At 44.1% G+C, this 23,192-nt stretch overlaps 2 protein-coding genes, 1 long non-coding RNA gene and 1 other non-coding gene across 4 annotated transcripts; all 4 read right to left on the reverse strand.

The window, feature by feature from the left end:
• Positions 1-350: 350 nt before the first annotated feature.
• On the reverse strand, positions 351-4,085 carry LOC101754540 (rhomboid-like protein 19). Its single transcript, XM_004958482.4, has 8 exons — positions 3,789-4,085; positions 3,362-3,486; positions 2,840-2,900; positions 1,982-2,148; positions 1,777-1,888; positions 1,487-1,689; positions 1,273-1,407; positions 351-840 (listed from the first exon to the last, which is right to left on the reverse strand). Exons 1-8 carry the CDS (start codon positions 3,831-3,833, stop codon positions 741-743), a joined length of 948 nt encoding a protein of 315 aa, XP_004958539.1. The 5' UTR covers positions 3,834-4,085; the 3' UTR covers positions 351-740.
• A 318-nt stretch (positions 4,086-4,403) lies between these two features.
• LOC101754947 (BTB/POZ and MATH domain-containing protein 1) lies at positions 4,404-9,561 on the reverse strand. Its single transcript, XM_004958483.4, has 4 exons — positions 8,849-9,561; positions 7,029-7,377; positions 6,155-6,431; positions 4,404-5,044 (listed from the first exon to the last, which is right to left on the reverse strand). Exons 1-4 carry the CDS (start codon positions 9,322-9,324, stop codon positions 4,869-4,871), a joined length of 1,278 nt encoding a protein of 425 aa, XP_004958540.1. The 5' UTR covers positions 9,325-9,561; the 3' UTR covers positions 4,404-4,868.
• An 11,625-nt stretch (positions 9,562-21,186) lies between these two features.
• Positions 21,187-23,012, reverse strand: LOC111256224. The gene is made up of 4 exons (XR_002676230.1): positions 22,928-23,012; positions 22,603-22,666; positions 21,994-22,055; positions 21,187-21,431 (listed from the first exon to the last, which is right to left on the reverse strand). It is a non-coding gene; the product is annotated as an uncharacterized LOC111256224 (long non-coding RNA).
• TRNAH-GUG lies at positions 21,205-21,276 on the reverse strand. Its single transcript has one exon. It is a non-coding gene; the product is annotated as a tRNA-His (tRNA).
• Positions 23,013-23,192: the final 180 nt, after the last annotated feature.

Below are 23,192 nucleotides of genomic sequence, written 5' to 3' on the forward strand. Positions count from 1 at the left end.
TCCGTTTGGTGAGAAAGAGGGCAAGAAGCCTAGGATTGAAGGCTAGAGGTGCCCAATAGCACTTGTAATTTTAATTTTTTTTCTCGATGACCTGTAGGATCGTGACGATCCTAAACTAGTTTATAGCCTTTTTATCTTGCTGCGAAAGGGTAAAAATCAACATTTTAAATAGCAAACTATAACTTTTTTGGAGAATCCTACAGGGAACTCTTGATCGTGATACTTGGTGGTGAATCCTTGAATCATAAAATTCCTAGTCAATTTGTGCAAGTCCTAAACCAAAACTAACAAGCGGGCAAGCTCAATGGACAAGCCTGCACGGTGCACCTCCCATGTTACTAGGGTGGAAATGACAAGTGAAGGCTACAGTTCTCTTGAGCTTAGAACTGCCATACAATGCTCTAAAAACATCCGTACATAATCTGGTTCCTGTGAACTACTATCAACCTCAATACTTAAAAACAAACAGCAAATTAAAGAACATAGAAGCATTCTTGTCCTATGGAACATCACATTCTCGAGTCACCATGGCCATGCTAGGTACAGTGCTTAGTGCATCATTCGTTGATTACAGAGAAACCATGGGAAAAATCGATTGCTGACAATAAACCATGATGAGGCCTGGGCTGCTGAAGGTAAATACATGTTCTTCATTCCTTCTGTGATTCTGTCCTTCAGGAAATCACATGGACACGCATTGCCAGGAATTCAGAAACTGCACAGCTCGTTGTATAGAAGACTCAAACTTTATCAGCAGCATCCAGCGACGTGCCCTCCGAACTTCTGACAGCAGCCAGCTTCTCAGCTAATCTTTGTTCCAGCGCCCGTTGACCCCTCTCTCTGCAATGAGATAAACAATCTTTTGACAGACTGAATAGTGCTTTGTGAAACAAGCAACAGGCAACAGAGTTGTATCATATTAAACCACCAACTGGAGCTACAAGCTAATGCAACAATAGAACTAAAACTAAATATAACAGTCAGAGGGAGCAAATGGTGACTCCACTCTAGTTCACCAACTTGCAACTGCAACTATGTAGTGTACAGAATCCATGAGGTAGAATGCAGTATCATGACTTGAAACCAGATGTGAATGGTACCAGCATACTCCAGAAATGCTACTTAGTGAAAAAAGCAGTGTAATGGAAGCAATATGATGGGTGTTGCTCACATTTAAGGACTGTGTGTGGACAAAATCGTATGAGCAGGAAAAAATTACAAGCGGGCAAAAATTATGCACTGATAAAACTGCAGAGAGCCACAAAAGCTAACCTCCTCCTGTTTGCCTCAATCGAATCGGAACCAGGTAATGGCGAGGTATCTAATGTTTGTCCCCTAGCGTCAGATCTTTCGGATCTTCCACAAAGGAGCCTATGGAATATAGATGCTATTGGGTCCAGAATTGGTCTGCATGTTCCAATAAATTTGTCAGGAGATGCTTCAGTGCAAAATAGCTTAGAGCTTCTATAAAGGGAAAATGTACTACCTTAGAAATTCAGGGAAGAAGCTTGAGAAAGAGAACTCCTCACTTGGGTCTCCTTTCATGCCTGTCTCAAGTCTCTTTTGGAAGTACCGCAGGTAAATCCAACTCATATAAATGCCAAACAGCAAAACTGGGAGATAAGACATCAAGTCCTTTACAAAGAAGCTTACAGCAATTGAGATCAGTGCAACAAGAGATGGAATCCACTGAATACCCAGAAAAAAAAGATTGTTAGCGAACAATAATGATAGAATGGAAACTAGAGTTATTCATTGAGGATTGAAGAAACAGACCTTTGCCTTGATCTTTAGCACGAAAAGGTTAAGTTCTTGATCTGGTAAAAGCTGTTTGATGCCCACCAACAATCCTGAAAGAACTCCATAGAATCCAGAAAGAGGAGTATAGCTGAAAAATCAGACAGTAAGAACACTAAAGTAGGACTTAATATGAAACATCAAACAACATGCTCATAAGCTTGTAGAGAAATACAGTACTTACAGGTAGATCTCTTGCTGAGTTATATAGTACAGCACGATAGCAGTTATGAAGACACACGCTGAAGTTGAAAAGTTGACAATAAAGATGAACTTTGATAATTCTTTTGAACCCCATAAAGGCTCTAACAGCTTCCCAAACAAGAGAAGACCAATGATGCTAACAATCACCTGGAAGAGTATTGAGCGTGTGAGTTTGAGAGAGCTCTTGAAAAAAATGATATAGTTGTAAACAAGTTTATAATACTTGAAAATTATGACCAGAAGTTGAATCCACAAATGTGATGATATACTTCATTTAACACGCAAACAGCAAATGGCAGATCAAACACTCCAAGGCAAAACAGCTATAAAAAAAGACAGCAGTCCCTAAGATGACATTCAAGTTTACAATGAACATCTAGAAGAATTCTCAGTAACAACTAACAAGAACCATCCTATATGTCCACCATCCTATAACAAGAGAAAGCTGGAAGCAAATTAAGTCAGTGTTTCTCCTAGTTTGAGTGATATATGGTTACATCCAAACAAGTATACACAAACAAATTGTACTATAGTGATAGAAACCTATCTAAAAGTGTCATTAGCTCATCCAGGTCATTAAGAGTTTCGGGCTAGCTGCTTCTGGTGATAGAAACCTATCTAAAAGTGCCATTAGCTCATTTATAGGATTTGGATGTACTTCCCTTTCACAAAAAAGTGAAATATGACCATGGAAACAATGTCATTTCAGGTGAATTTAGTTCCACTAGTCATCTTTAGATAAAAAGTAAAGGACTGAGCGTAAGGACGGTTATGAGGTAAATAAGTTCAGAATTAGGTGCGCTGGCCTCTGGATAAATGATAGGATGAAATAAATTACCCCCGGAATTGTTTGCTCCACATAGCCAGCAGTTATCAGGTTCCAAGCAAAAGGGATCGTCCTGCAGAAAAAAAAATAGTTCTGAAAAAATGAAACTGCTGAAAAATCAACATTTCACATTTGGTTTAGTGATTCTTTCTTTAGAGAATATCTTCATAGTTTAAAACATTTTTCTATGGGCACCAGATGAAATGCTGAATACAATCTAGTGGTGAGACCGTGAGACCAACATGTCTTTAATCTAACACACTGACTAATCGTTATCATTACAATAACTCAGCATCTTTAACCTGCATTCCAAATGGATGTGCTGGTTACCAATATTAGTAGCTCTCATTAACAGTCAGTATTGGCACAAGATTTCACCTCAGAGGGTAATTATGAAACAACTTTAAGTCATCCAGTGGAAAATCAAAACAGAGGTAACTACGAAACAGATCTAGGGCAAACTAGGAGCCAAGCAGCTAGTAAAAGATCTTGCTGGGTACAGAATCCCAATGCCTTGGAGGTCTGAGATTCTACCTTGCGGGAATAAGCGCGAGATAGGCTACAGCCGACGGGAACAGCTGTACTACAAGGTGCACGAGGAGCAATATGACGGCGAGGCCCTTGCACAGCTTCGTGTATCCTCTGAAGAAGCTCCCACTCTGCATTTGTGAAACACGCCGCATCTAATCAGTGACAAACGCAAAGGCGTTCCGTAATTTTCGACCATAATTCCGCCGCTAGCCATCATCTAGCAAAGTAACTAAGCTGCAGAGAAGAGCACACGAACACACTGGGAAATTGGAACCAAATTAATCTTATATATGACAGAATATCGTGGATCAGACGGCACAGGGGGCGCCCGGTTCGAAGCACCCCCCAAACTGACAGGCATATGAACGGATCTAGAGAGAGAGAGAGAGAGAGAGAGAGAAGAGAGATGAGATGGGAGAGAGAATAGTACCCCGGCAGGAAGCGAGGGCGGCGGAGGGGCGCTGCCGCTCATCATGGTGGCGGCGGCCGTCACCCGACGAGATCCGGAGCACCGTTACTGCACCCGCTGGAGCGATTCGCCGCCCCGGATTCGGGAGAATACCTGGCTGCTTGGTTTCTCGCTCGGGATCGCAGTGGAAGGGCTCTGTACTGTGGAGAATTGGCGGTGGCGGAGTGCAGAGCAAGCAAAGCAGGCAGTTGGGTTCGGGGTTTGGAGAGAAAGAGAGCAGGTTTGGAGACGTTCCGACTGTTAACGGCAGATTTGCCTAACCAAGTGCCACCAAGTGCCTGGATCCTCTCTTCTTCGAGCTTAATTGCAAAAAACCACCTCATAAGTCAGTAACGATAAGAAGGGTTACAAAACAAGTATCCAGAGGCCAATTTTTAGAAAGAATGACGAGCTGAAGGACAGAAAACCACGAAGGTGCAACTGCAACGAAGTTTCAGGAGGCTAGTGTTTTAAGTGTTTTGCCAACTGTCGTTTCATCATCCAATTTCCTGTCACAAATCACAAGGATATCGCAAAAGCTATTCAGATCTCGGACTATCAGAGGTGAAAGGATAAAAACAGTTCAGAGTATGCAAGTTAAAGTCCAATCATGACTCCACAGATACATTTCATTGCATTTCATCATTTCAATTGAATACAGTCAATAGTTAAATACAGACGACTACGAATCGACAAATCTGGACTAGCACAAGGTGAAAACTTCTGTGAAAAGAACATTCTGCGCCGTCATTCCCACTCGATCAAACCTTGCGCCAGACCAGCTTTGCCATGCCACCTGTGTGCAACTTATGATCACTAGCTGCAAAGCAACTGTGCTTCATAGCAATACAATTGGAGTACACGAGTCAGTAGGATATATATTAGCCATAGCTCGCTCCACAGTAGAAGCAATAGGGCCAGGAAGAGGGATGGAAGTCACAACACACACAAACACACACGCTAAGCATTCATGATATGGCACCACAAAAGCACCGATGTAGGAAACACTTTACAATGAAAAAGAAACAAGGAACTCCTCTTCTAGTCTCATCTGGGCAGCCATTAGATTCTTGGTTTCACGCGTCTTCCATTGGCATCGCCACCATCAAGGACTTCAGTTGAATACAAGCAGGGAGTGACAGCGTGCTCTCCTACCTTGGCCACATACTCGAGAAGCTCGGTCAGAAGAGATGGGCAGCTTTGCTGCAAATAATCAAACCCATCGGTTTGCATGACAGCTACAAAAAATAAACATGGTTAAGCAGATGTTGACATATCAAATCAAAGTAACTATTTACGGTCCATCATTAAGGTGATATGTCAATGACATAACATGCATCTATCCAATACTAGAATATCAGTTTCCATGATGTGTGTTCACACTTCACAGCAACTAAAAACATTACAAGCAACAAAGTGCATAAAATTTTGACTTTTGAAAGATGGTACTGAAACGTATGCTGCAGGGTGTAAAGTTCTAATTATTATTTTGCAGCAAACATTGCACATAACAAATGATATAATCAGTAACTAGTCAGCCAAAAGTAAGAAAGGAACACATGTGATTATGACTAATAAAATAAGATGTTTTCTGACAAGCTGTCCTCAAATTGTCTTGAGCTCCAGTGAAACACCATCCCACAATTTACGAGCAGACCAAAATTGGCTGACTGGTTGATAGAACTAAAAATAATGCACCATGGTTTCCTATGAAATAAAAAAATTCAGAAATAGCACAATTCAAGCAAACTGGCTTAAAATCTTTACCAATTATGACCGGCCATCATACTAGCAAACAAATGTGTTCCTCAGTTTAATGCACAAAAGCAATGAGAGACTAGCCCAAGGAGTACTAAAAGGTGCTGTGGCAGTGGGACTCCCACAGGTAATAAGAAGCTAGAAAATTGAAACCCTATTTGAAGCCTTAACAAATTATAATCAAACTTCTGTGCTCATGAAAACTGTGATGCATGCAGCATGCCTGACATATCGCTGCATTCATCAGCACCAAACTAAGAAATTGGATGTAACATGCGGCAAAGGTGCCTAATCCTGAAAACAGTGTAATATATAACCAGTTGTTGATGCATCATAGGCCTCTCCAATCTCCAATATAGTGTTATGCCTAATATTTCCAAGACCAGTGCAGACAGGCAATAATATATTGCTACAGTTTATTTTTCAGCGCACCACATGAATGTGATCCTAGAATAAGGATGGCTATTCATCTGCTCATAAAACTACATAGCAACTAAGACAGGTACATCCTCAATTTAACCTTCTAGAGCCAACAGCTTCCATGAGAAATCAATGTAAAATAAGTCAAGATTTGGAAAATTGGTACTTACCTTTCAAATTCTCAGGCAGAGCCACGAATTTCAAGCAAACAGTTTTTAGCTGGTAACAGTGGTGCTGTTCAGCCAGCGCCAAAGTGTTGGCAACTGTATTTATAGCAACATCTTCACACAGCTTAAGTTCACAGAGCAACTTTAGTCTCTCCAATGCATAACGGTCCGCAGCAGCAAGTAAATGCTGAGCCATCAAGGTGGACACCCAAGTTGTATTTACACCAGTAAGCTCTTCAATATCCGGCAACTCATCCCAATACATGAAATGGAGTAAAGCCTGCAAAATTCAATGTGTAGTAATTCAGATTGAGTAAGTTGCTACATGTTGACAAGCAAGGAAACCAAGTACAACATGCTTCTGAGGGACAAAGGGAATGTAAAGCTTAGTGAACATACAAGGAACCCATCAACAATGAATCATACAATGGGATCAAGTAACACTAGATGAGCTTGACCCCTTTGCTATAGCTATTAAGTGAAACTGAGAAATGCTTGCTAGTAGCATATATTGCATCACTGAAATATCCTAAAAATGGTGGCCAACATGCAACTTCAGTAAGCAATCATCAAACAGAACATCAGCAGCGTGTTCTACTTTATTTACTTTCTCAGACATTCCAAAGGCAATATAAGGAAAGCCTTTGCTTGCTTGAGTACTGATTTAAGAATTCTACAAGTTGGCATAGTTAAACCATGTCTATGTTCTGGTCATTTATATTATATGCTGTTAATAGCAATATGTGTGGATTTTTTTAAACAAATATCATGGAATCATAGTAGCTCGGAGAGATTATCTCGAGACATGACAGTACAAAACCAAAGAAAATAGACAGCACAAAAAACATGTAACAAAACAAGGAGCGAAGGGGATTACCTTGAATACTGGAGCCTCCATGTCTTCGATCTTTATGCACTTCATATTCTTATCTTTCATGGGACCAAAAAGTTGTGCCCTGAATACCGGAGACCGGGCTGAAAGAACAACCTTGTGGGCAGGAAACATCTCTCCATCAACTTCGAATGTGATGTCAGTTCTCTTTCCACTTGTCAGCAGCTGACCAATATGTTGAGCCATGTTGGATGGCGGTACTGGTATTGTGTATATCTTTGGTCCTTCAGTGTGTGATTGCACAACACCAACAGTGCAGTTCACTAAAAGGCAATCATCTTTAAGATAGTCTGATGTTTCCAGGGCAGATCGTTTGAAGAAACGCTTGTAGCCCCTGCATGCACATAAAGATAAGTTACTTTCCATAACTAGGGAACAGAAAGAATAACCCAGAAAAGAGGCCATAAAACAGCCACGCAGACAGTTAAACAGGATAGCAGATGAAATAATGCGCAGTCAAGGAACTACCACGAGATCAATGATCTGCACATAAAAAACTGAAAATAAAAGTAATGTCTTATGTGTTGTCTCAATTGATCATTGCCTTGTATATGTAGAACTAACTTATATCTCATCAGTAAAGTAAGATTCCAACGCTGAATGCCAAATATAAGGACAGAAGGTGCAAGCAATTTAAGAAACCAAGAATCACATAACTACAAAGGCAATCTCATCCGACAAAATGTTCGCAGAGTAGCCCTCATATTTTGATACAGACATTACAAAAGTGCACATTAGCACCACAAACATCAAAAACTGCATGTTAGCAATGAGAAAGCAACAATTTGTGACAGATATACATGGCTCAAGCACCCAACCATGTCTTTCTTTGCCCCAAACTCAAAAATTCTGAAAAATACATGGCTCAAGCAATTGCATTAATGATGTCAAAATAAACAAATTATCCTAAAGCTATTCAATCTAGGGCAATTTCAAACAGAACTGGAAGCATGGTCCTTTTCTTAATCCAGAATCATCAAATCAAAACATATGGCCCAACTAATAACAATTTGAGAACCAGATACACATGCAGTGGTTCCAACATAACTCTACACCACTTGTCGCCCCATTGAATCACAAAATAACAAGGCAAAAACAGATAATAGGTTGTGCATCTAGACCAGTTAAGACACTGTATATCCACAAACCAAAGTGTCAGAAGCAAGCGCCCTCATAGAGCAATCAAACAACTCATGATATGAAGCCAACTAGCCAATTGCAGGCACAGCAAATCGAATTCGAAACCATCAACAAACATGCAGAACCATGCCTATAGATACAACTAAATGATCAAAGCCCGTAGAATTATCTCAACAAACTGAATCCACTACAATTTTCCAGCGAACCAAACAACCAAGCCATTTATCGTAATGAACAAAAGTAACTAATCGGATAGCAATCATTCAGGATAAAAGACAGCCACTCAGTTTGGAATTTTGGGGCATTAAAAATAAGAAGAATTCACCTAAGAACATACTAAACACAAATAGAGTGGCAAATCTACTAATCTAGTACCTAGAAGGGCTACCAGACACTAGTACCTAAAAACACAAATTGACTGATAAACCTAGAAGGGCTACCAGCCTACCATGTACATCAACATCTCTCAAATTTCCAACATACAACCACGTTTCACCAACATGCACATGTGACATGCATCCTAGAGCGCATATAGCAGTTCCTACTCAAGAGAATGATCAAATTAGCAAACTGCAATTCAACAGGCCAGTTCACTTCCCCAGACACCACAAATCTATGCGGCATGCAACCCCATATAACACATGCACAGGCTCAGGAAGACTCACCACATGCTGCCGCGGTACTTGAGGGTGTAGGGGCCGCTCTCGAGGGACCTCCCAAAGTGGGTGTGCACCTTGTCCTGCCCCTTGCCGCTCTGGTCGACGAGCGTGAGCTCGAAGAGCGCGCGCACATCTGTGCCCTCGCTGGCGAGGGCTATGAAGAGCGAGACGTAGGCGGCGCCGTCCTCCCCGCTCTTCCCGTCGGGATAGAAGTAGATCGCCCAGTCGAATCCCCCCACGGAGAAGGACTCGGAGGCGATGTACTTCCCCACGCCGATACCCTTGGAGAGGGAGTAGCCGTCGATCTTGAAGTGGTGCGACCCGTTCACCGTCTTGGTCACCGACGTGGACGCCGTCTCGGAGGGGGCCGAGGAAGGGGAGGCGGAGGAGGAGGACGCGGCGACCGGCGGGAACGGCCGCCCCGCGGCGGCGCCGGCGGGGGAGGAGGACGGGCCGCCTCGGCAGACACGGCCGGCGCCCATCGGCGGGGGTCAAGATCAGGCTAGGGTTCCGCCCCGAGCGGCAGCGATTCGGCACGGATCGGACGGATCGGGGCGGGGCGCGCCGGATTCCGACGCGGCGGCGTGGGGATTCGGGGTGCGGGGGAGATCGATTTGGGGGAATTTTGGGGAGGAAATGATGCGATGACGAGACGGGGGGAGGGAGGAAGACGAGGAGGTGGTGGTGTTTGGTTTTGTTTGGTCCGGGTTGGGTTTGGGACTTTGGGTGGGTTAGTGGGTAATAAAAGCGGCTTGGGGGTTGGGAGGGTTGGGGCCGTTGCCTTGCGAGACTTGCCGACTAGGCCAGTCGGCCCGGGACGAGACTCGAGTTGGAGATGCCGCGCCGACCTGGCCGCAAACAAGCTGCCATTACTCGTGCGCCGCCGGATGTACCTGGCATAGTCACAAGCGTTAATGCCCGCGCCAACAATTATCTACAATAATTCTACTTGTATGGCTAGATCAATAAGAAAAGCCAACTCGGCATACTGCAATGCCAACCAGTGCGTACCCTCAAAAAAAAACAAGCGTTCCATTCTAACCAAAGGTCGATGTCATAATAAAATGATACTCCGTATAAAATGATTTGTATGATTGTGTCAAGTGAAAGGGTTTAGAGCTGAGTGGTTGGGTTCCAATATTTGCCCAACCAAATTATCATGCTTAAAAAGTTTGATTAACAGTTGGTTCATTACTAAGAATTCGGTACACTGTGAAAGGGCCTCTAGCATAGTAGTTAAAGCACCTGAGTAGCATTCAACAGACCAGATTTCGACTCCATGTGAGAGCGAATTAAACAAACCTGGAATAAAAAATATTAAAAAATAGGTTTACTGACTTCGGTCAAAAAAAATTGCACACCAATGTTTTTAGCCAAATCATGGCAAGATATTAGAAACCTCTTGAAGGAAAAAAGTATACTAAACCAAGTGAATACCTAAATTTCTTACCCTAGTTTTGGCATGCCAAATGATTTTGGCATGCCCTCATTTTGGCTGGGCAAAAATTGGGAGCGAACCAAGTATGCTCTTACTTTAGCTATAGATAAGCATGGTGTGGTATGGCCCTATGGGGTAGAGGTGTGATTTGAGAGTCATCTCTAATTCTAGACTACACAAAGCATGACCTTTTAGCAAGCTTTACAGGGGTTAAGTTCAATATTTGACGCGGAGCATTACACTATGTTGTCTCTTAACGCTACACGTCTATCTAGAATTGAGAATTGCATCCATAGTCATGTTTAAATTATTGCCACATTTTTTGCTATTTATGAAATAGCATAGGCAAAACTCTTTTTTCTCATATTATTTTCCTCCCACGATGTTTTTCTTGATTTGCATCATCCTTTTATTACATGTACCGTGCAAATAATCATTATTTTTAGTTAGATCGATCACATCTAATAGGAGCGCATGTTTAATCATCATTAAACTCTTGTTTGGATAAACTCATTTCCTCACTATAAATTGACGGGGATTATGAAATATCCATACAAAGTCTAAGTTGGACTGTCCAACTCTATCTTGAAGCTCTCTAGCAACAAAATATGCAGATGATATTTTGAAAAAACGCGTGAGGAGCAATGACAACACGCCTCCACAACTCTACCGTACTTCCAATTCTTATAACACCTTCCATATACATTAATATCTTAAAAATTTTCTAGAACATAATAATATGGTTCGATTAGTTTTGAAAAAACAAAGATCATATTTAGGACTGCCTTTGCGCAGCGCAACCAATCCAAGCCAATGTAGCTCGAAACGTGTCATGTCCATGCCACCTCCAGCTGTGCGCTGGCTCCCACAATGTGGCATGGGTGATTTGCACAAAACGGTCATGCAGCGTGTGCTTTCTCACTGGACAGTGGGGCCAAGCTGTGCCCTGATAAATACGGGACTTGCAATTATGTTGATGCTTGCTTCATTAACCTCCAAGTCCGCCAGTCCCCGCTTGCCATCTGTCCGTCAACTTGTAATCACTCTAGCCCTAATCACCACCTTCACCGTAGCACTGACCTACAAGGTGACCCCAGCTGGCTCGCAACCATAGGGAGAGTAGTAAGGAGCTTCTCTACGCGCGACGACGACCAAGCCCTTGAGTTCACCTCCGAGCATGGGGCAAAGCAGGGCAAGAATGAAGAATGCCTCGATTCCGGATAGACGAGGCGCTCTCCGCTAAGGCCGTCGATCTCATTAGAGAGGAACATCTTCATAACCTCGAGGCGGAGAGGATCCTTAGGGAGTTGACCCGGAAGGTGGAGGAGCGCTACGCCACTGAGAGGGCAGAGGCTGCCGCTACTGAGAAAGCGGTGAGTCCCGCTGCTAAGAAAGTAGCGACCTCGGTCGCCGTACTAGGCGTCGTCCGCACCATGGATGGGGACGAGGGCGCGGCAGATATTGCATACGTTGCTGTCACCGAGGAGGATGAAGACGAGGATGGGGACAACATGGATGATGTCCTCATCGCTGTCAACGCGCCCTCCGAATCCCGCCCAGTCGAGGAGGATGAGGGCGAGGACAAGGTGGACAATGGTGCCACGAGTAACACCGTGGGTGCCATGTTCGTGGACGTAGCCTACGCGCCTTGTTCTACAACTGCAAGGCCGACCAAGTTGTGATATCACATCATGTCAGATAAATGCATTTTCCATGGATGTGCATTGATAATAAATGATCCTTTTCTTAATTCACCATCATTTCGAGGCATTGATAGAAAAATTTGTGTGGAGTTGGGACTAAACTATTAGTTGATTCATCTGATATATTGTCATGCTTACATTATATATTGTGATGTGCTGGTATCAGTTATTGAAGTTATTTTGTGACTTGGTCATTGAATAAGCTAGAATCAGTTTTGGCCATGTTTGCTATCTGATGAACTAACCAAGATGCCATTTGCTAGTGCAAGCGCAGCACCCTTTGCTAGTGCAAGCGCAACACTTAACAATAGATGGTTTGATATTCCTATAGGCATCCTTTAGGTGTAACCCGTCCACTTCCTTTTGCCTGCTAACAGTGATATATTGTATCAATTGCAGTATTTTGTCGTGATTTCAAGCTTTAGGAGATACTAATGACATGTCTGCCTGATATGGAAATTTAATTCATCTTGGCATGAAGTATTGATAGAATTGAAAATTGGCCAAAAGATTAGGTGAAGTGAATGGATAAACTTGTTTCTTGCGATATGCTTCTTACTATTTACACTTAATTTGAACATGTTTAGCAAAAACGAAGAATTTATACTTCAACGGCATCTCATTTATTGATGAAGGGCCTGTAGAAGTACTAGTTAGTGATTTGTGATTTACCTTTTGGAACCACCAACAAAGGTGCTACATAGGCCTAGCGCTTAACAAATCACAATACATACCGACATTAGCCATTATGGCATTTCGAGTTCCTACTGATATTTTAATATCTATTTTTGAGCTTCTGATGCCTATTTGACGCATCATACTTTGATAGTCAATTGATATATCTTTATTTGGACCTATTTTCAGATTTTGGGATCGGTCATATGGTTATTTTGTTGAGTGGACGGCTTTGCCCGGATTAAGTCTAAAGGAAGTTATGTTCGTGGAGATGTTGATACATGTAGATGTTCCTTACTCAAACTAGGCTTTAGTCTCGAGGTGATCTGAGAGTTAATTGTTGTTCTTTAAGTTATAACTGGAGATGGACGGATAATATCTTACACTCTCTCATATAGTTTTATACTTTTATGCAACAATATATACGCCCAAAGTGCTAGTTTTATGTGTTCAGGCTGAATTCGGTTGCGGTCTACTTTTCTTAGATGTGGTCTACTTAATGCCTAGCGCCAACAATTATCTACAATAGTTCTACATAGCTTTGTATACACACGGTTGCATTGTTGGATCACCAAATTAGAAAAGCCAACTCAGCAGATTGCAAGTCAAGTGGTGCATACCCTAAAAAAGAACCAAGCATCCATCTCAATCAAAGGTTGATTATATGATAAAATGGTACTTAATATGTCATAATTCATAAAGATATCAATTGATTTCTAACAATCACCATCAAGACACTGACTAGTAGAAAAATTACTTATACTAATACTGAACTCAAAGGATTGGTGATGATTTCTTATGAACACCAATTTGCACCCGTAATGATTTATATGACGTGTCAAGTAAAAAGGTTTACTTTAGCTCTAAAGAAGCATGGTGTGGTGTGGGGTAGAGGTGGGATTTGATAGTGTCATTTCTAGACTACACGATGCACAAACTTTTAGCATGTGGTATGAGGGGTTAACCTCTACATTTGACGCAGGGCACTACACTATCTAAATTGAGAGTTACATCCATTGTCATGTTTACATTCTTGTCACATTTTTTGCTTTTTATGAAATAGCGTAGGCTAAAACTTTCTTTTCTCTTATTATTTCACACGATGTTTTTCTTGATTTGCATCATCCTTTTATTACATGTACTATGCAAATAATCATTGTTTTTGGTTGGACCAACTGCAAAATAGAAGCGCTTGCTTAATCACCATTAAACTCTTGTTTGGATAAACTCATTTCCTCATTATGAATTGATGGGGATTATGAAATATCCTACAAAGTCTAAGTTGGACTGTCCAACTCTATCTCGAAGCTCTCTAGCAACAAAATATGCAGATGATATTTCAAAAAAAAACATGTGAGGAGTAATGAAAACACGCCTCCAGCTCTACCATACTTCCAATTCTTATAACACCTTTCATATAAACTTAATATCTTATACATTAGTAATTCTAGAACATAATAACATGGTTCAATTAGTTTTGAAAAACAAAGATCATTTTAGTTTTGAAATTTAGAACTGCCTTTGCGCGACGCAACCATTCCGAGCCAACATAGCTTGAAACGTATCGTGTCCATATTGCCTCCAGCTGTGCGTTGGCTCCCGTAATGTGGCATAAGTGATTTGCGCAAATTGGTTGTGCGGTGTACACTTTCCCATTGGGCGGTGAGATCAAGCTGCATAGTAACCACCTACGCCCCGATAAATACGGGGGCTTCCAATTACGTTGATGCTTGCTTCATTAACCTCCCAAGTCCGCCAGTCCCCGACTACTACCTGTCCGCTTTTAATCGCTGTAGCCCTAATCACCACATCCGTCCTAGCACCGGCCTACCGGGTGACCCAGCGAGCCCGCCACCATAGGGAGAGCGGTCAGGAGCTTCGCTATTCGCTACGCGCGACGACGACTGGGTCGTCGCCCCTCGGTAACTAGCAACTTTTTTCCTAACTAAAGCTTTGTTGACGGAAATTAGCATGCCAATTTATGAACCGAAAGCTCTTTGTATTGGATAAGATTGGAACTAAGCGATCTAGAATGTAAACAAGATAGATAAAACGCTTGTCCTAGGGATCTAGGATCCCTTGCAGATATAATCGCCATGCATGAAAGAACTAGATCTAAGTGTTATCGTGAGTGGATGTGAACCATGCCCAACACTTTCCCTCTTACACGCTGTCACTACACGAGGTACTCAACTATTGGACGATAAGAACACAGCATGATGACCGTTCTAGGTAAGCAAATAAGTAACCCAAAGTAGCACTGGTCAGCTATTACATGAAAGGACATCGTTGATAAGAAATAGATCTTAAACAAGAGGTTCATCGATTACAAATCAAGATCTCCATACAACCACGAGGACAAACGGAGACTTTACCCCATGATCTTACACATATTGACATAATTATGGGTAAAGATCATCCTGTAGATCAATTGGACCGAAAACGACGATGAACGGGAGCAGGAAAGCCCCAGGCCGATCGGCATGGCACCTCCAAGTCAATCGGCTTAGGAGGTTTTCCCCTCCTCTGGTGCTCTGCTTCGCGTGGCTTCTTGTAGATCCAATCTTCTCTCCATTTTTCCTCCTTGTGGCAGCGATGGATGGTGTTTGCGTGGTGTTTTCTTCTTTCTCCCTCTCTCTTTTTTCAAGTAATCCATGAGGGGGTATTTATAGTCTCCAATAATCGGCGGCTCTGGATTAATGGTCGACGGAAAAACCCTAAGAATGTCGTGGACGTCACGCTGAAGAATTGGAAGGTCGAACGGGGCTAAGAATGGGCCAGGCCGATCGGCCTACAACCCTTTCTAATCCTCCTAGTCCTCTCCTTCCTCGTGCCGGCTCTCTCGATGACCCATGTTCAAATATATCCATTAATTTCTTTATGAAAACCCCCTTGATTATGTCATATTTCCTGACATAATGCAATACACTCCAAAATACAAACACATATGCAATAAATGGGGTTATTTCAGGTACCAAGTGGCGGGTTAGTATAAGATTAAGCATGAAAACACTAGTTAAATAGCACTAAAATATATCAATAACGAGTGTCAACAGTTCCCTGCATATAAAGAATTATGACTATTGAATAATAATGTTTGGGTTATTTTTCTTAAGAAATACATGCATGTATACGACCATCGATGCAAGGACGAGGGGATAAAGAAGCAGTATGGAGAAAGAACTAATACACATTTGTTATTGAAAGAGCTCCAACTCTTGGTTTCAGAACCGCATATGGTATCAATATACTCTCGTATTAATGCCTCGTTTGTTTCTTTAGGAGCTCCTAAAATTCCTGTCACATCGAATGTTTAGATAGTAATTAGGAGTATTAAACATAAATTAATTATAAAACTAATTGCACAGATGAAGGCTAATTTGCGAGATGAATCTATTAAGCATAATTAGTCCATGATTTGATAATGTGGTGCTACAGTAAACATGTTCTAATGATAGATTAATTAGGCTTAATAGATTTGTCTCGAGATTTAGTCTCTATGTAATTAGTTTTATAAGTAACTCATGTTTAATCCTTCTAATTAACATCTAAATTGATGCGACGAGAATTTTAGTCCGAACTGGGAATCCGAAGAGCCGCTAAAGTTACTGGCCTCGGCGAGAGATGAGGGGCGCTGGTACTGTAGCTACAGTGAAATGGCTGGACTCGGCACAGTGTGCCGTCGCCTCCCCTGCACCGCTTCTACTCCGCCGGTCCGCCCATAGCCTCCTTCCGCGCATGGCTGGTGCCGCCGTGCCGGAGATCCCAGCACCTGCACCGCTGGTGACTACCCCGCCTCTGCTCCTCCGTTTCCCTATCTGGCTATCTCGCGCGAAATGGCTGGACTCGGCACAGTGTGCCGTCGCCTCCCCTGCACCGCTTCTACTCCGCCGGTCCGCCCATAGCCTCCTTCCGCGCATGGCTGGTGCCGCCGTGCCGGAGATCCCAGCACCTGCACCGCTGGTGACTACCCCGCCTCTGCTCCTCCGTTTCCCTATCTGGCTATCTCGCGCTGCTGCACATGCCACCCGAGCTCAGAACCATGGCCAAATCCAAAGGCAGAAGAAGCCAGGTTGAAATCAGGAGCCGATGGAAGCCAAATCGAGAAGGAAGAGGGGGGATCTGAACAATAGAAGCATATCGAATCAATTTTACTCCACTAATGCCTAAATCATTCACCACAAGAGACCGAATCGAGAGGACGAAATAATCGGGGTTTGATACTTCGATCACTGAACGGTCGCAGCAACGCGAATCAGAAGATCACTGAATGGAGAGAATGGGAGATTTATGTCTGATGGCTCGCTATGCGCTACTTACGGGCAGTTACGAGGACAGAAGATTTGAGATTTGCCCGTGCAGGCAGTACAGCGCGCGATCACCCGGCTCGCCGAGTCGCCGTCAGGTTCTCCACCTTCCGCATCACCGGATCAGAGCGACGCACGCGGCGCGTCAAACACCACCGTGACGACGCCTGAGCAGCGCGGCCACTCCACCAGACAGTATGTGGGCATGTGGCAGAAGGCCAGCACGAGGCAGAGCAGATGCACATCTCATCCCCTGGATAGATGAAGATGGCCACACATGACTACATGAGCCATGGAAAAACTGAATGTGGCAGCAGAATGTTATGGCCAGAAAACTGGGACGCTCGGCATTCCATCACCTCACCTCTGCAACTACAACCTCTTTCGATGCCGCTTGTCTCTCCGTGGAACCACTTCAAAGGCCTTGGCGGGGCCAGCGACCGTGTCCCCGTCGTGTTCATCGATTGCCATGAACCATGCGGGAGCCGCTACAGCTACACCGCGCGCGCGCCGGCAATGTTGACTCGGGTGCCTCCGGCAAGCGGCAAGGTCACCAGCAGACCAGTGGTCCAGATGCAGGAACGCGGCCGAGCCGCAGCCGGCGTACGTGGGCAGGATTCTGATGATTCGAGCTCCTCGGTCTGTGGGAGCTCAGTAGCTCACGCCTCACGCTGGAGGTCATCGACGGTGCCGACGAGCCACGCCGGCCTGCGTAGCAGCACTGTTTTACGGGGCCTAGAACGCGCAATCAGAAGGTTTGAGCTCGCCGTCGAGGCCATGGCGGCGGCGTTGCGGTCCACGATCCAGCCAGGTGACCAGCGCGGCGAGGCGCCCGACCTCTTGGGGGGACGGTAAATGAAATACCGTCCACCCCTTGCCTCTCCCGACCTGACAATCAGAGATCTGCGGCAGCGATCAGCTACCAAGGCAGCCTGGCGCCGCGCCACGCTCCTGGTGGCGCGTGCGTCCCACCTCTACCTCACCTTCCAGTTCGTCGCCGCGCGGCCGGCGCCGTACCTCATCTGCGCCGTCGGCCCCTCGGGCGCCCAACTCTCCATAAACTACGTCGTTCGCCACCGCAGCTACGCCTCTGCCGCCGTCGATTACGCCACCGGCGTGGCGTCCAACGCGGGCGGGGCACCGTCGTTCGACGCGAGGAAGTGGCACGGCGCGATGGCCGGGCTCGGGTGGGGCGCGCTCATGCCGCTCGGCGCCGCGCTAGCGCGGTACTTCAAGCGGCGGGACCCGTTCTGGTTCTACGCGCACGCCTCCGTGCAGGGGGTCGGGTTTGTGCTCGGCACGGCCGGGTCGTCGCCGAGCTCAAGCTGGACGGCGGCGACCGCCACCAGGCGCTCGGCGTCGCCGTCCTCGCCTTCGGCTACCTCCAGGTGCTGGCGTTCCTGGTGCGGCCGGGCAAGGGGTCCAAGGTGAGGCGGTACTGGAACTGGTAACACCACTACGTCGGCCGCGCCGCCGTGACCTGCGTCGTCGCCAACGTCTTCGTCGGGTTGTGCGTCGCGCACGACGGCGTCTTCCTCGCGATCGGGGTCCTCGCCTCGGCTGGTCTCGAGGTCAGGCTCTGGAAAGCCGCCGCCGCTTGATCCAGCGACCGATCGATCAGACTTTTTTGGAGCGTGCACGATACTGCATCCGAGTATATGAGATGAGCACAGGAAGGACACGCATGGCGTTGCTGAATTCAATCGGCCAGGCCGAGAAGCTGCAGAACAGCACAACCAATCGGCCTTTGGTGTAAAAGTACATGCACTAGTTTCAGCCTTCTGTTCTTCAGGTTCAGCGAAAAAGGCACGTTCTTCAGGCGCCGCCACTAGAAGCTTCAGTAGTTTCATCCATCAGACTTGGGAGCTGCTACCTAAAAGCTCGGTTGTTCCATTGCCTCGGTCACAGCGGCGTGGATCGAATCAAGTGACCCGTCGCCGGCGCCATCGAACGCACCAGAGGCAACGTTGACCAGTGGTCCAGGATGCAGGAACGTGGCCGTGCCGTAGCCGGCGTCCGCGTGCAGGATGCTGATGATGTCGAGCTCCTCGATCCGTGGGAGCTCAGTGGCTCATGGTGGAGGCCATCGCCGGCGCCGACGAGCCACGCCGGCCTGTGCACCAGCACGGTTTACGGGGCTTAGAACGCGCAATTAGCAGGTCTGAGGCTCTGAGGCCATGGCGGCGCGGTTGTGATCCACGGTCCGGGGGCCAGCGCGCCCGAGGCGCCTGACCCCAGGGGTCCAGGCCAGGGGGCCCAGCGCGTCGTCGAGGTCTCGAGGAGGGCTGCAGTCACGCGAGGAAGACGGTTGATGGTTGCCACCTAGGTTAGATCCAACGGCCTAAAGAGACCCAGGGTGGGCAGCACGAGGCTGAGCCGATTCTGTGGACCAGGAATCCAGGATTATTTTGGGCTGCTGATGCATACACGCATGTATAGCACGTCCACTCATGACTCATCCAGAGCTTGGGTGCACAGCCCAAAGTCGGCAAAACAATCACAATTTGTGATTCACAAAGCACAACGGACAGGAAAGAGATCTGTTGCGCAACGAGTAATCCTGTGCTGAAACTTTACTAGACGAAAAGGGAGCGGATTGTTCCTGAACCACTTGTTTACTCTACAACAACGACCCTCTGATTTGATAAACGATAATGTATACAGCTCTATTAAAACAGAGTCCGATGCAGCATGACCAATACGAGATCACACTCGACGGACGATGTCACCAAGCTGATGATCTACCCTGGCTTCCAAAATTTTCTAATATCTCTTCAATGTGCGTAGAGATAGTATCAGTTGATGTACTTCGAGTTCAGAAAACAGTGGACACAAAGTTAAATCTAGCCCAGGTTCAGATGCTTTTAAATATGGAACACGGAACAACGACGCTTCATACGTTTTTAAAATCAGGCGTGCCCGGGGTTTTCACATCTAGCCTGCATAAGTTTTGGGGAACATTGGATATTCGAAAGCACTAGATCTCTTGAGAAGATAATTAAATATCTATCAGTTGGATTGCGGACCTGACCTGTTTTAGTTCTCTCTTCCTTTCTCTAAGGGCAAGTATATTAGTGTTGTCTCATAGGCGATCTTATGCATTGACACGTGATCTTGAGATGATTTATCAGACAACCACTACAATAGTTTGCGTTTTTGTTTGTCTCGTAGTAATCTAAAATCCTTTGATTTGTGGATGTAATAAAGGAATATTATGAGTTACATGGCAATCACAACTGGTACGATGGTAAGTAGTGATCTCATAGTCCTAAAATTTAGCTTATGAGGCGGTTGTTTCGTGAAACAACGACCTCTTTCTCTTTCCTTACCCCCTCTCTTTCACATCAGCAAAAAATCCTACATGGCACTGCATGAGACGACCTATGAGAACCTTCTCCTTTACAATTTTCGGTTAAAGAAACATGGCAGCCAAAAAAAAAAGAAGGTAATAATAGCTATTCCTGGAGAAGCCCAATACAGGCCTATAAAAAATAAACCCAACTCAGCTTGCAGGGCATGCAGTAGTCCAACTTTTTTACTCTCTCAGTTTTCAGATTCTTCAGCGCAGACCTGTAAATGTATAAACCTGGGATTTTGTAGTTGTAACGAGTGGTATAGCACCTCATGGATGAGAATGAAAATGCCCCCGGAACAAATAAACAACAGAACTAAAGATGTACCCTAAAGCATGAAATTTCGGAAGCATAATAAATTCATAAAACTGACCTCCGCTGAGTGCAACCAAGAGTGAATATTTTTGTTTTCAAACTTTCCATCCTGCTAAGCCTGTAAGCAAAGCAACAGCAAGGTGAGAAAAATAAGTTAGGGTCTGTTTGGCTCCAACGTGTTAAAGTTTAACACCCGTCACATCGGATGTTTGGATGCTAATTAGAAGTATTAAATATAGACTAATTACAAAACTAATTGCACAGTTGGAGTGTAATTCGCGAAACGAATCTATTAAGCCTAATTAGTCCATGATTTGACAATGTGGTGCTACAGTAACCATTTGCTAATGTTGGATTAATTAGGCTTAATGGAATCGTCTCGCGAATTAGCACAGGGTTCTGCAATTAATTTTATAATTAGCTTATGTTTAGTTCTTCTAATTATCATCCGAATATCCGATGTGACACTGTTAAAGTTTAGCACCTCGTATCCAAACACCCCCTTAGTGTAGTGGGAAAAGGCAAGGATACAAGCAACGAAAACAACATGCAAAAAATGGTTCATCAAATGTGTGGCTGCTGGGATTCGAGCCCAGGTCTCCACGGCCACAACGTGGAATTCTCACCACTAAACTACAGCCACATTTGATTACCACAAATGAGGCAACTGCAGTTATCCGCAAGAGGAACATAATAGAACCCATGCCATCTTCATCGCTTTTATCGGTACTATTTCTTCATTTTCCCTTTGAATAGAATTTATTCAAATTTTGTCTGATGGTTGAAAGGACAGTCTACCTGCAAAATAGAACATTTCATCTGCTAAACAAGGCATACTATCCAGCGAAGTCCTAGGCCTTAAACAAGTTATTTGATTGAGCCACCACAAATTAATAAATATGATAACAAATATTCGTCACTGCATATTAGAGTAAAAAACATCAGTGAAGAGCAAGGCAACCAGCCAAATAGTTTTGACAAGTTACCAGCAAATCCAACAAGGAATCTTTGAGGAAAAAAAATCATAACAGAATAACCACGATAGAAGGAAATAAAATGCTCCTACCAAGATAATCCCCTTTGGTAACATCAACTGACAAAATAAACTTAAAAGCTGATATATAAATTTCCATCTTGTGCAATTAATAATGTACATAAAAGATAGTAAACGATAATATACCAAATATGGTATGATTTTTAATAATGCAAAAGGTATAAACATAAATGCTGAATTGCTTAGCTAGCATAGACGTGTGCTAAATGTTCAGTGCAATATGGCGTACAACTGCAAGACCATTTTTTCTAATAACATGTTTTTAATGGTATAAATGCTGGACCAAGAGGGTGGATGAAAACTCACAGCAACTGCAACAGGAATATATACCATCCGCTTCGATTGACCATTAACATCCAATAGTTGCACTGCATGCCAAACAGGATCCAATTTGACTTGTATGGAACAATATTCAACAGGCGTAAAACTAGTAAGAGCAACTCCAAGAGTATCTTAAAAAATTCTTTCCCAAAACTATGTATTGGGGGTTCTCCTAAAAAAAATTTCCCCCAAAAACATATCAGTCCACAGCAGATCGCTAATAAATAGCCCCCAATATTTCAAACACAGGCCACGTCATCGTATTGGGCCCATCGGAAGGAACGTGCGGGCGTGCGGGAATTAGGATTGGGGGAGGAACGTCAACGCTAAAATATGCGTGGTGGCAGGCTGTTTTTTAGCGTCGCTAAAAAATTGGGGAAGGTTTAGGTGGATTGTTGGAGTTCATTTTTTCTCTCTTTTTTCCTAAAAAAGATATTGAGGGTAAGATTAGCAGCCTCTTGGAGTTGCTCTAAGGAAATGAAGCAGCTGGCAGATACTACAATCCACTTTAACATCCGATATATAAAAAGTGATCAAAGGTTGCAAAATTAACTTTAGAAACTAGCTGACAGCAAAGTATACTTAGTTACTTACGCTCAGTGCTTCCAAACAAGTAAACCGTCTTCTCATAAAGCTCCCCACCTTCTTCTAGTGTTTTCTGCTCACCACACACACACAAAAAAAAACATTCAAAAAGGGAAGAAATCATACGAGATTAAGTTTGACAATCATATCTCTAAATTTTCCTTTATCTTATGAATGTTTCCCCACTGCAGATGACAAGCCAAGTTGTATAAGTTATTAAACGCAAGGAAACTGGAAAAGTGTGCAGCTTAAGCTGTATACTATGTCCAAGCTAAGTGGGCATGATTAACATACACACTATACAAAACAAAAGAAGGTAGGATGGGAAGCAAACCTCAGTCCCAATTGGAAAAGCAGGCAACCACAGATCCTCCTGAACAGAGACAAACCATTAGCAAGGCCACCATACAGGACAGTCATGCATAGCTCTAATCATAACGAAAACTTCCAAAAAAAAAATGTTGCCCAGCCAAATAAAGGCACACGGTTTTAAACAAATTTCATCAGCCATTAATTCTCTAATATACCACGGTAGAGCATTCCAGTTCCCTCTTCAACTGGGAACAAATTAATAGTCGAACAAGTGCTAATCACATATA

This window comes from Setaria italica, chromosome II, assembly GCF_000263155.2.
Source record: "Setaria italica strain Yugu1 chromosome II, Setaria_italica_v2.0, whole genome shotgun sequence".
In the NCBI taxonomy this organism is placed as follows: Eukaryota; Viridiplantae; Streptophyta; class Magnoliopsida; order Poales; family Poaceae; genus Setaria; species Setaria italica.

What these genes read in the sequence shown, in the direction of transcription:
- LOC101754540 (XM_004958482.4), bottom strand. Translation starts at nt 3,833, where the DNA reads ATGATGAGCGGCAGCGCCCCTCCGCCGCCCTCGCTTCCTGCCGGG. An exon ending in TGGAGCAAACAATTCCGGGG is followed by an intron (nt 2,149 to 2,839) that starts GTAATTTATTTC and finishes ATACTCTTCCAG; the next exon opens with GTGATTGTTAGCATCATTGG. An exon ending in ACTCAGCAAGAGATCTACCT is followed by an intron (nt 1,889 to 1,981) that starts GTAAGTACTGTA and finishes CTGATTTTTCAG; the next exon opens with CTATACTCCTCTTTCTGGAT.
- LOC101754947 (XM_004958483.4), bottom strand. Translation starts at nt 9,324, where the DNA reads ATGGGCGCCGGCCGTGTCTGCCGAGGCGGCCCGTCCTCCTCCCCCGCC. An exon ending in AAGTACCGCGGCAGCATGTG is followed by an intron (nt 7,378 to 8,848) that starts GTGAGTCTTCCT and finishes ATGTGCATGCAG; the next exon opens with GGGCTACAAGCGTTTCTTCA. An exon ending in TGGAGGCTCCAGTATTCAAG is followed by an intron (nt 6,432 to 7,028) that starts GTAATCCCCTTC and finishes TGAATTTTGCAG; the next exon opens with GCTTTACTCCATTTCATGTA.